The sequence below is a fragment of the Archocentrus centrarchus genome, chromosome 7 (genome assembly GCF_007364275.1).
Source record: "Archocentrus centrarchus isolate MPI-CPG fArcCen1 chromosome 7, fArcCen1, whole genome shotgun sequence".
In the NCBI taxonomy this organism is placed as follows: domain Eukaryota; kingdom Metazoa; phylum Chordata; class Actinopteri; order Cichliformes; family Cichlidae; genus Archocentrus; species Archocentrus centrarchus.
Window position 1 is genome coordinate 25,919,774 of NC_044352.1, and position 11,909 is coordinate 25,931,682.

The 11,909-nt window shown below is 43.0% G+C and overlaps 2 protein-coding genes and 1 non-coding gene across 3 annotated transcripts; all 3 read right to left on the minus strand.

The window, feature by feature from the left end:
• Positions 1-663: 663 nt before the first annotated feature.
• hyal3 (hyaluronidase 3) lies at positions 664-4,862 on the minus strand. The gene is given in 14 exon segments (XM_030734401.1): positions 664-1,709; positions 1,711-1,752; positions 1,754-1,930; positions 2,019-2,096; positions 2,211-2,269; positions 2,272-2,333; positions 2,515-2,648; positions 2,650-2,669; positions 2,773-2,796; positions 2,799-2,846; positions 2,849-2,909; positions 2,911-3,207; positions 3,442-3,732; positions 4,671-4,862. Coding segments are annotated over 13 exon segments (1,308 nt in total). The 5' UTR covers positions 3,706-3,732; positions 4,671-4,862; the 3' UTR covers positions 664-1,667.
• Positions 4,863-5,043: 181 nt separating this feature from the next.
• Positions 5,044-11,690, minus strand: naa80 (N-alpha-acetyltransferase 80, NatH catalytic subunit). Its single transcript, XM_030734400.1, has 2 exons — positions 11,485-11,690; positions 5,044-6,560 (listed from the first exon to the last, which is right to left on the minus strand). Coding segments are annotated over exons 1-2 (852 nt in total). The 5' UTR covers positions 11,487-11,690; the 3' UTR covers positions 5,044-5,710.
• On the minus strand, positions 10,183-10,296 carry LOC115783837 (U5 spliceosomal RNA). Its single transcript, XR_004020248.1, has one exon. It is a non-coding gene; the product is annotated as a U5 spliceosomal RNA (small nuclear RNA).
• Positions 11,691-11,909: the final 219 nt, after the last annotated feature.

Below are 11,909 nucleotides of genomic sequence, written 5' to 3' on the forward strand. Positions count from 1 at the left end.
GTCAAATGCGCAAAAGTAAACGTGTGTTTTTGTCTCCTTCCAGTCCAGCAGGGCAGCGCAATACGGATGCTGACCGAGGGCAGTGAGAGAAAAAGAGGCTGCAGCCACAGAGCTGTCACTGCTGATCCAAGAACTGCAGACACTGAGCACAACCTGACAGCCGTGAGAGCACGGACGTGAGGAAGATCGTACAACACCGAGAGTGTTTCAGGATTATAACCATATAATTAAGAGGTTGGAGTTTTCTGAAACCATCTAGCAGGTCTGAGATCATTTGAAAAGGACTTTTAAATAAACTTTTGTTTAATGGTGGCACTGAGAACAGTGTGGCAGAAGGGAGGTGGTTCATCTCATAACAGCACATGATATGCAACGCTTTAGCAAACTGATTGTTCAAATTATTGTGTAGTATCTCTTACAGTAAAATACTGCCAGTTGTTTTGTTCTCATTACACTGTTTAGTGTTCCTACTGTAATATCCATAAACGGCTTATTACAGGTAAAATTGAACTACAGGTCCTGTCATGTAGCCTGAATCCAGTTTTGTTTTTTTAGCCTTACCTCTGCACTCAGCCAAAACAATTAAACTCTAATAACTGAAAATAACCATAAAAAATGCAACTTAGTGATTTAATGATAAATTTTATTCCCATGTGAACCATAAAAATGTAGCTTATTATTATTAATGTGGTCTGTTAAGCTTTGTCGTATTAGCATTTACTGCATTCAACTGCATCTACGAAGAATGGAACATTACTATAAAAATGTCCTGTTTTTATAGTAATTTGTTAAACTGTAGGGACTGTAAGTCCAGTCAGTGCAGATTACAGTTAGGTAAATCATTTGTTGGACAAAAAAACAACCTTTATTTCTTTGCGTCTGTACAGCACCACAGTGGATATTAAATCAAACAATCAAGATTTGACTGAAGTGCACATTTTTAGCTTTAATTCAAGGGAGTGGTAACAAAGTATTGCAGTAACTATTTAGGAATTACTGCCATTTTTATACATAGTCCTCGTTTTCAGGAGCTCGAAAGTAATTGGACAATTGACTGACAAACAGTTTCATGGCCAGGTGAGGTCTGTTCTCTTGTTCATTAATGACAAATGAAGCAGATGTATACGTGGAGTTGATACAAAGTGCTGAATTTGTATTTATAGCTTTTCACTGTAATTTTAAATATGAGGCCCAAAGAGATGAATCAGTTCCACATGTGAGGGCCGCCATCATTAGGCTGGAAAAAAATGATCAGACTCAGCAAAAACTTTAGGAGTGATCAAATCAATAATGAATGCACTGATCAGCTCAGCAACACCCAAAGGCCCCAAAGACCACAGAAGACAACATGAGTGCATGATGACAGAATTATTGCCATGAAAAACAACTTCACAGCATCTGAGTCAAAAAACACTCTTGAGATGTATCATTGTTAAGTCTGCAATCAAGAGATGCCTGAACGAATGGAAATGCAACTGTTTACAACAAGGTGCAAACCATGGGTTACAATCAAGAAGGAGAAGGCCAGATTAGCCAGAAAACTAAGAAAGAGCCCTCACAGCTCTGCACGGGGATCTTTGTATCCCTCACCTGTACCTGTACAGGAATGTGTTTTTGTCTTGTTGACCATGAGTTCTGCCTGAAAGCACCTTAGCCAAAAGCTCAGGTCAATCGTCCTTCTGTCCGTTCTCATTCATCTCATCGTCGCACTCCTCCCCCAGACCAGCCTGGGTAGCAATGACACATAAAGTGTTTGCGGAAAGGTTTTAGAGGGGTCAGTGAGCCTGTGACCAGAGCCCAGGTGTCTCCTGGTTGCAGCGTCCATTGCGTGGCAAAGCTGGAGGCTGCAGCTCTCTGTGTGAGATCTCAGTGATCGAACAAAGGGACCCAAGACATTGTGGACGTAGTCTCTGAGAAGGGTGCACTGTTTCTGGATGGTGGGAGAAGAGCAATATGGTTACCACACAGGCACACACACACCACACAGGCACACAGATAACGTTTTCTCACATACACACCTTGGATTTGGCAAATTTCAGCTCTCCCCACAGTACAACTCCAGCTGCCCCGAGTGATGCACTCTCCCCAAGTGTGTGCTCAGGTCCGTCTGCACACACACAATATGTCATGTTTACGTGCCTCAAGTCTGAATGGTTATATTAGGTTGATGGGTGTGACGGCATGCGATGCATCCTAAAAGAAAATCCTACCTTATGAGAAGTTGAGTGTGTGTTGAATGCCAGCCTGGCATAGGGAAGGACGGGGTTTTGTGGTCGGTGTTGTTGTGATAGCGCCAACGTGACGACACCCTCAAAGCCTCCAGCAGCGCGTGTCTGGTAAAGAAGTACAGAGCTTCCTTTGAGTAATAGTACTTATAACCACCTGTCTGGCCAGCATGACTAACAAAGCTAAATGACAGGATTGCTTACACCCCTGCCGTGTTTGGATCTCTGAATGCCTGAGGCCGCAGAAAAAGGTGAATATACGTGGTCTGGGTTTGTTGGTTTTCTGTACCTGACCATCAGAGCTGCATCTGCAGACCCTGCCAGTTTCTGTGGCAGATAGATGCTGTGGGTAGGTAGAGGGGCAGAGGACTGAGTCAGCGCCAGAACAGCATCATCATTCTGCTGTCTGGTCCCCCTGTGGCAAACGTCCCGTGTAGATTTTATCTAATCACACAAAGCAAAAAAACGATGGACATCGATCAGTCTGTATCATCAGTAAAACAGGCTTACCAGTCAACCAGCTGTTCCACACGCAGCTTTGCTCTACCTGTCTTTCTCTTGTGCTTATTAAGCAGGCAGGAAACCCATAAAACCCCCAGAGGCCTTTGGGGCGTTTTCTACCGCCGACTGCAGCTTCTCCTCCATAACTTTCCGAGCGCTCTCCTCAAACATCTGCCTCGCCAAGCGTTGCCACTGCCTGCTCTGACAAATCTGGTCGCTCCTGTTTCACCAGCAGTTTGGACAACCTCCGGTACTCCATCTTAGGCCCGAAGTTTGTCTCCCACAGTGGCCGCCATTCCTCCCAGTCGATGACAGCTAGACCGCTGAAATCTGGTCGCAGGAGGTCAGACATCTGCGTCACTGTGAGGGAAAGGTGAGCGGCGAGGTCACCGAGCTGAGGGAGTCCTCCATTCACTTTCCTGCCATCTTGGGAGAGGTATGGATACTTCCCCAGGCGGTCACGGTAGAAGATGGTCATTTCCTGGAAAATCCAACATTTTCCCAGATAATATTACCCAGCTTTGCAGCATCACCATGCTTTTTATCCTCTTGCCACACTTTGGATTTATTGCACATTTAATGCTTCCTACTGTTACAGCACACTCACCAGCCCTCTTTCTATGGAATGCAAGTAGAATATATGTAAACTACAGAAAACTGCATAATCACTGTTGTACAGGGAATATCACACCTCACTGAAAACACAATCAATCACCTGTCCCTGGAAGCGCTGCTTGTGGTTCTTCACAATATCAAAATCTCCCAGGTCCAGGTGGATGTTGTAGCGCGTCAGACAGTTTGCCGTGGGCATGTTCCACACCAAGATGAAAGGCCGGTTGTGCAGGATGGGACCTGCTGCAGCCACTGCTGGCAGCGAGGTGCCCACGGAGGCATCATCCCCTTGGGGGGAATTCTGAGGCAGCGATGTGCAGCGGAGGGAAGAGATGAGGAAGAGGAGGAGGAGGTGAGGCAGCTCCATGGCTGCTCACCCACAGATGTGTCCTTCCTGGCAGGAGAAAGAAATCATCCTGAGGACCTTTTCTGCATTTAGATTGTTGACTTAGTGTGTACAAATACACACTGTTATCACACATTATATACTGCATTTGAAACAGAATATTTGCAAGAATCAAAATAACCATTAACTGAGCGAAACACCAGTCAAAGCAATAATAACTACATTACAGTTGCTCAATAAATGTAGCAGAGTGGATTATTTATTTATTCATTGCTCATTGCAAAGTTTTGTTTTCCTTGTTTGTTAGTTTTTTTGTTTTTGTTTTAATATGAGGAAACAGGAGCTGAAGCAGCTCGGTATCCACTACAGGTAAAGCAGGTAAAGCTGACGTGGAGCTTCTACCTCCTGTACCGGAGGCTGAAAGCGCACCCACAGATCCCTCCTTTTCCTAAAATAGGGACGTCGACTGAGGAACTCCAACTGAATCTTCCCATTAAGCAAGCGGAGTTGAGACATCGAGAGCTGGAGCTGGAGACTATGCATCTTCGGATAAGAGCTTTAGAAATGAAACTCCGGTAAGCAGCTCTGCCCCGATCACCTGCCGCGCAGCAAGCTCCGCATTTCCCCCGTTAAACACTGAGTTTACGCAGCCATTCAGAGAGTCCGAGGTGGATTCCTATTTTACTGAATTTGTGCGCTCTGCAAAAACTTTGAACTGGCCAAAGGAAATTTGGGATTCGCCGCTCCAGCTAAAAAGCTCCGGAGGCGTGCGCCACCGTCTCTGCCAGCGCAGCTGAAATAACTTGAACCTTTGAAAGAGTTCAAAGTGTTTGTCAGAGCGCATCGTTGTTTATTTATTTCAGTGAACAGAAAGTTGGGCCTCCTGCAAAGCGGTCACCTGAGCCCTGCCGGTGCAGCGCTTTTACTATGCTGGACCTGGTCGAGAGCCGCTCAGCATCACGCGTCCTGCACCGCCTGTTTCTTACCTGTTTGATGAGCCTGGAGTGAGCGCGCTGAGGTCACTCAAATAGTTTTCCGTGTTGGCAGAGTGGGATGGACGAGTGTGGGGGATCACACTCTGTCCAGCGGTTAAGGAACCATGTTTTTGTGGCCACGGCTAAAATCGGATTCTGATGTCATGTCTGTGAGTCGTCTGGTAAACCAAACCGGGTTAATCCATCAGCTTCTTTACGCTCAGTCCCAGCGATAGGTGTGTCCTTTGGGCATGTCATTATGTGTGGATCCCCTGCCAGAGCCCAGGCTTGCTCATCAGTTATCTGTTACCCACAAGGTGTGCTGTTTATCTCCACATCTGAGCAGCCAAAACGTATTCAAATCGATGCCACGCAGGCTGTAATTTATTGATTCTTGTTTCATTCAAACCTCAAAACCTAGAGTACAAATCACATGAATAAACAGAAAAATGCTCAGCCGGGCTTATTAAAGACTTTTTTGAAGTAAACGCAGCAAACTGAGCCAATGATTTTAATTCTGCTGCTGCAGATCCAGTCTGTGCAGCAAACGGGCCAACAGTCATCCTGATAAATTACTGTGCACAGTGAGGCTCACACATCAATAACTAAATTTTTTTTTTAAAAGCACATTTTTGAGTGAAACTTCAATCATTCCCAGCTTGCTGAAGCATTAAAGATGCTCAGGTCCTTATTTTCACAGAAGTCATCACATCTCTTTGACTAACTGCAGCAGTGCAGATGTCCAGGTACACATATGTTGAGTTTACACATCGTCTTGGGATGTATTTCTGCAGACTGTGATGTGAAAAAAGTAACAGTCTTGAGGAGAGTTTAGAGCATGACTGTGGGTGTCTAAATGGAAGTGTACTGATGTGTACTTCTTTGGTTTGCTAGCACAGCTCTGTGCCTCTCTCAAGTTTTACACACAATTTCCTCCATTACTCATTTCTTTGTCAAAGAGAAATATGTGTGTGCCTTTTATGTTTGTACTTATTTCTGTCTTTTGGTGTGTGAATTATGTTGGGTAAATGCAATGTGTCTGACAGTGGTCATCAAATGTCCTTGTGCATCCAATAGATGGGAACTCCTTTGGCGTCTCTGTAGGGAGTGTCGGTCAGAGTCTGAACTATAAGCTGTCCTGTAGACTCAGGAGGAGGAGGAGGAGGAGGAGGAGGAGGAGGACAAGGGATAGTGGGAGGAAGTGGTGGTGGAGGAGGAGGTAACCTAAAGAGCAGAGATGACCCTACAGCATAAGCGCCTCCTGAGTCTCTGTTCCCTTGAGCACACATCTTTGTTTGTTTTTGCACACTCGTGTCCTCGCTCGGCATTCTGGAAAACCTGAGAAGCGTCTCCATGGGAATAAATGCCGTCATGGCCCCTGCATTCTGTACTGGTGTCGACAGCACGTAGCCAAGGTGGGCGTAGAAGTGCTGCTTATCATGGGTAGTAAGACAGAGGCGCTTGAACCCTCGATTTCTGGCGTAGCATTCAGTCTCCTCCATCAGAGTGCGGCCATAGCCCTTGCCTCGCTCCGCCTTGGACACAACTACCGACTCAACAAAAAGGCTGCTGCTGCGACCCACGACCCGGGACAGCCTGGCGTGGCCGAGCAGCCTCTCTGTCTCTCTGCGGCCCTGCAGGAGAACCAGGTTGACGGGAAACTCTGAGCAGGATTTCTGGAGAGAGTGAATCCGTGCGGCCTGGCTCCTCTGCCACTCGGAGTTGACCAGGTCTGAGCAGGGAGCGAGCAGGTCCGGACGCAGGTGGATGGGAACAATGCGGATCTTCTCTGGTTGCTCAGGGTCTATGTGTAGCTTCTCTTTAACATCTCCATCCAGTGTCGAGACCTCGCAGACGTTTTCCCGCCTCTGACAGTCTGATGCTGATGTTACGGGTTCAGACCTGTGACGATCAGGGTTTCAAGTCAGTCTTCATTCACCTTCTACGGCTAAGTGTGAAAATATCAGGAGTTGTTTTAAACATGCACTTCCTCAGCTTTGCGGTTAATCTGATTACAACAGTGAGTGCGTTACCCAACAGGCGGTGTGAGCAAATGATCAAAGATGAAGACACTCCTTTGCTTTTAAAACCTGAACAGATAAACCAGACTTCTCTCCGTGTGCAGTCATCCTGTTTAAAGGTCACTGCTGCTGGGAAAGGAGACACATGCAGCAGGATGAATCTAGAGTGATGATCTCGCCCTAATCTGTCCATGCTTTGTAATTTAACCTTCACTGTCTGCCTCTCCTGTTTCTGAAACAGACTGTTAACCCAGACGAAACGCTTTACCAGGGCCGAGAAAGAGGAAGCCATCAGAGATCAACAGTAGGTTTCATTTCAAGCTGCTTCCCTTCTCCTAAACTTAAAAAAAATTATTTGTCCGTTTCCAAATCGATGGTTTGATCTGTAAAATTTACAGATTTTTCAGAATGAGGGAGAAAGGTGGTTTAAATTTCTGGTTGTCAGTGGCAGACGGGCTGGTCTGACTATTCCCGAAACTGCTGATCTGCTGGGATTTTTCCACACGACCACCTCTAGGGTTTACAGAGAGTGGTCTGAAAAAGAGAAAATATCCAGTGAGCCTCAGTTCTCTGGGTGAAAATGCTTTGATGATGTCAGAGGTCAGAGGAGAATGGCCAGACTCAAGCTAATAGGAAGGAAACAGTAACTCAAATAACCACTCGTTACAGCCAAGGGACAGAAGAGCATCTCTGAATGCACGTCAAACCTTGAAGCAGATGAGCTACCGCAGCACAGGACCACACTGGATATCCCTCCTGTCAGCTAAGAACAGGAAACCTAGGCTTCAACTTGCATAGGCTCAAAAAAAAATTGGACAATAAAAGACTGGAAAAATGTTGCCTGGTCTGATGAGTCTTGATTTTTGTTGCAACATTTGGATGGTAGGGTCAGAACTGGACGTAAAGAACATGAAAGCGTGGATCCTGGTTTGTATCAGTGGATCAGGCTGCTGCTGGTGAAATGTGTGGGGGATTACATGCAGCTGACAAACATGCTGCAACTGTGGATATGAATGAAAATCTCTGAGGACTGTTTCCACCACCTTGTTGAATCTGTGCCATGAAGAATTAAGGCAGCTCTGAAGGCAAAAGGAAGTCCAACCCCATACTAACAAGGTGTACCTAATAAAGTGGGTTGAAATTACTCATTCCAGCAGCAGGATAAATATGTTACATGTATTATTCAGGAATGATGAGTAAATATAACAGTAGATAACAGATGAACGCTGGAGCCGGGGACACAGCAGGCAGGTGTGTCAAACAGGGAGACGGGAACTTGTGAAGCCAAAAGAAACCGCCAAAATATTCTTTGTTACTTTTTTGTAAAGGGAAAAAAATAAATAAATAAAAATCTTGTGTGATGAGTTGGGCTCACTACGTTGGATTTGGTAGCAATCACGTGCATGTCATCACAGGTGCATGAATACGGGCACGAATGCACACACAGACACCACACACGCACACACATGCACACACACATGCACACACTCCAAAAAAAAAAAAAAAAGAGGGGCCAATGATGTATTTAAAAAAGACTACCAGCCGACAGATACCGCAGCCTGTAGCAGATAGCACAAATAGTATTTCAGTTTCCTGCCTGCTCGAGCTGCACAGCCAGGGTACCTGTCAAGATTTTTTTTTTTTCTGAGGCCCTCAGAAAAAAAAATATTCAAAAAAAAAAAAAAAAAAAAAGAAACTGCCAAAATTGTCAGAGTGCGTTATATGGTGTGAGAGACGTGGGGGGTGCAACTGGTACTCATTTGTAGGCTTCATTTCATATGCAAACGTGGCTAGGCAGTATATGCTAAGATCTTAAATGCTCCTTTAAATACCAAAGCTGACCAAAGAGCTCAAACTCCTGATCCACAGTTTAATTACAAGAGACTGGAGACTGGCTACAGGGTGAGTGGGAAGTCCATTTGGTTAAAATGCCCACTGTGTTTTAACTGCAGCACACTTATTATCGTCATAGATAACATCTGTCACCTCTCTTGCACTCGAGTTGTCAGAACGTTCAACTGATGACTGGAGTCTGTTAATTTACTCTAAGTCCTGATGTTTTACAGCTGTGGTCAGTCAGAATAGGGAAAGTGGTAATTATCTGTCACAATCAGCACAGCGTTTCTTGAGAAAGGCTGAACTGCAGTATACTGGAAGAAGTATTTTTCTGCTTGTGTTAATTATTCATGGACAAGTTGTACTCTTTATTAACGCTTGTGTTTGAGATAACACAAGAAGACATTTCTCTAAAGTTAAAAAACCCTGATGGATTTATATATATATATATATATATATATATAGATATATATATATATATATATATATATATAGATATATATAATATAATATATATATATATACAACACACACACACACACATGCTAGACTATAACCACATGGTGAGAATGCTTGCTATAAATATACCATCCCACAACAGTCACAACCTCACAATTAGGCCTTAAAGTCATCTTAAAGAGCAGAAGCAAAACTGAGTTCATCTCAAAGTTGTGTATGTAAATAGAAAGATGCACAACAGCAGTTTGCAATGAGAAAAAAGGCAGTTGTCCTTAATTACTTCTTTTTTTTTTTCCAATAAACAAATAAATAATAACTCACCAAGAGAGAACCACTGAAAACAGCAACTGACTGTCCAACTGTTCGAAATGTGTTACTGATGTAACGCTATTTAACATCCTACAACAGGAAATGGGAGTTTTACCTGAATCTAAGCCTTTACTGCCAGACTTTCAAAGGACTCTTTTTCTTGCCGGTGCTGCATTAAAATTACTGATGTCTCTGTATTATGTTCAAAGTAACAGCAGTGTTTTATGTATAATATATATTGTTGTTTGCTTCTGCAAACAGGTCCTCTTATCTGACTCTTGTGTTTTTCCCACAATGTGACAGTTTTTTTAAAAAAAAAAAAAAGCTTCGACTGAAGTCACAGATGATGCTGATATTGACACATAACTTTAGAAACAAATGTAATCATTTTATAAACTTTATCAAATATGCTTTATAGACATTCTCTACTATAATAGCAACAAGGAAAAATAAAATATTCTACTATATTTATTGGGGACATATACTAGACTTAGTTCACAATTTAAAAAAAATATCTATTAATAAGAAGAAAAATAATCTTCAATTACATAAAAATGAAAGCCAAAGATAAAAGATTTTGGTTGTAAGCTACTTTATTTAGTCATTTATAAGCAAGCCTTCATCTACTACAAGACAGCAATCTTGCAAGCTTTTATTGTGAGGGGAGAGACAGGACCTTTTTTTGCGCATGCGTAAAGATTTCAGATTTCAGAAAATACCATCATTAAGAGCTCTATCACAAACATAAATTTATGTGCTTGGAAGTAACACAGTAGCCAATTGGATATACTAAACGGTTACAAAAACACATGCCACAGATGAAAATTTATCTCAATATTAACACAGACAGTATCTGACCTTCCATTATTATTTATGCCTTATTTTTAAACAGCTTAAGAAGCCCCACGAAATGCAGGCATCAAAAAATTGAGTTATACTCTTGTTGTTCCTCTCCACGGAAATCTTTAGTAAAAGGCGAAAGATTTATACGATCTGAAGAGAAACAAGAGCGTACTGAAGATTAGAGCGTGGACTGCCGGAGCCCATTCTCCGCCATAGGCGCCTCTATGACGGTTTACATAGTTACGTTTTATAATCATACTACTGTTCATATACGCAGTCTGAAGTGGTAATACTGCTCAGTAATCCCAAATCACGCTTTTAGTGAAACTCAAAAGCTATGTAGCAAATTATTGAATATACTATAACTTATACAAGCGCGCAATGCATAATGGGAACTCAGCGATCACAGCCACGCCTCTAGCTTTCGTCACGCACTTTCTACGGCTTTTGTCCCCACTAAAATAACTCGTGTTTTTCTTCATAAAACACTTATGTGATTAGACGGCGTCTGGCTGTAGCGAATATCTCAGTTATTACGAAAATCGTTATTTTCCGCAATCCAGGCGCTAAGCTTGCACGCATGCGCATTGAACACTTCAAAAATGGGTTTTGTAGTGCGCCACATTCTGCACATGCGTAGTATATCGGCGGTTCTTGGCTGCGTACGGCAGAATGAATTAAAAGTCTTATAACTTGTGTGCTTTCTTTTAAAATAAGAGATCGTTCGTCATTTCAAATTTTTGTAACCTCTCTGTTTATAAGTTGCTTCTTTTTAATGTTTTTTCTTGACCGGTTTCCCAAATAACTTTAATAGTGAGCAATAAAACGAGGTGGGAGGACGGTAAGATAAATGCAAGGATAAATACAGAGATCAGAAAACGAACCTGTTGATTGTGATAATATCTAATATTAAAAAAAAACAGATTTATTACATAAGTATTTTCTCCAGGAAGCAGCAATAGTAGTAGTTGTAGTACAGTTATGCATTGTGGGATTTGTAGTTTATTCATAGCTCATTGCCAATGCCGGTCAGTATCCTTAAAATATAATTTAAGCACCTTCGGAATAAAATATTGCCATAGAAAAAAATAAATAAAAAGATTTTCAACCAACCCGACCACTTGTGGAGGATGTAGTTATGTGACTAAGTTAGAAAATAAAAAAATAAATAGGAATAACCACTTCTCCCTGCTTAGCTTTTGTGTGTAAGTTAAGACCGTCACACTCACAGCAGCATGCTAGCATGTACACGCAGCGTGTGACGCTGGTTAAACGTTAGTAAGAAACTCTGACAAAGTTTATTCTAAAGCAACAAGTTCAGGTTTTAGGTTACCTCTTACCACCTTAACGTTACCTACATTTCTAGTCTCGTGGTTGGGCGCCGGTGCCAGTCGTCCTGTCGCAGCAGTTTGACTCACAGCTGATCTGCGGTAAGTTATAATTATGGCTATACAACTGTAAGAGCTTATGACCGCTCACAGTATTCGGTCCCATATCAGTTTCCCCCCCCGCACAACCACCAACACCGGGGTGGCCATAACGGGGGGAAATGTTGCTGTTGATCGCGTCAATAGTTGTCCACAATGTGCGCCCCCTGCGGATGGGAGTGGTATTACAGCTTACTGGGAGGTGGTGCGGTGATGGGTGGACTTTCTGGAATGGTTTGGGTCAATTTGCCCCCTTTGAGGGAGGGGTCACTGCAAATCAGTACAAGATTGAGCTTCCATTTGCGTATGCAATTCAAGTAATACATAAATTTGTATGACTCACTGGTGTAGCTGTT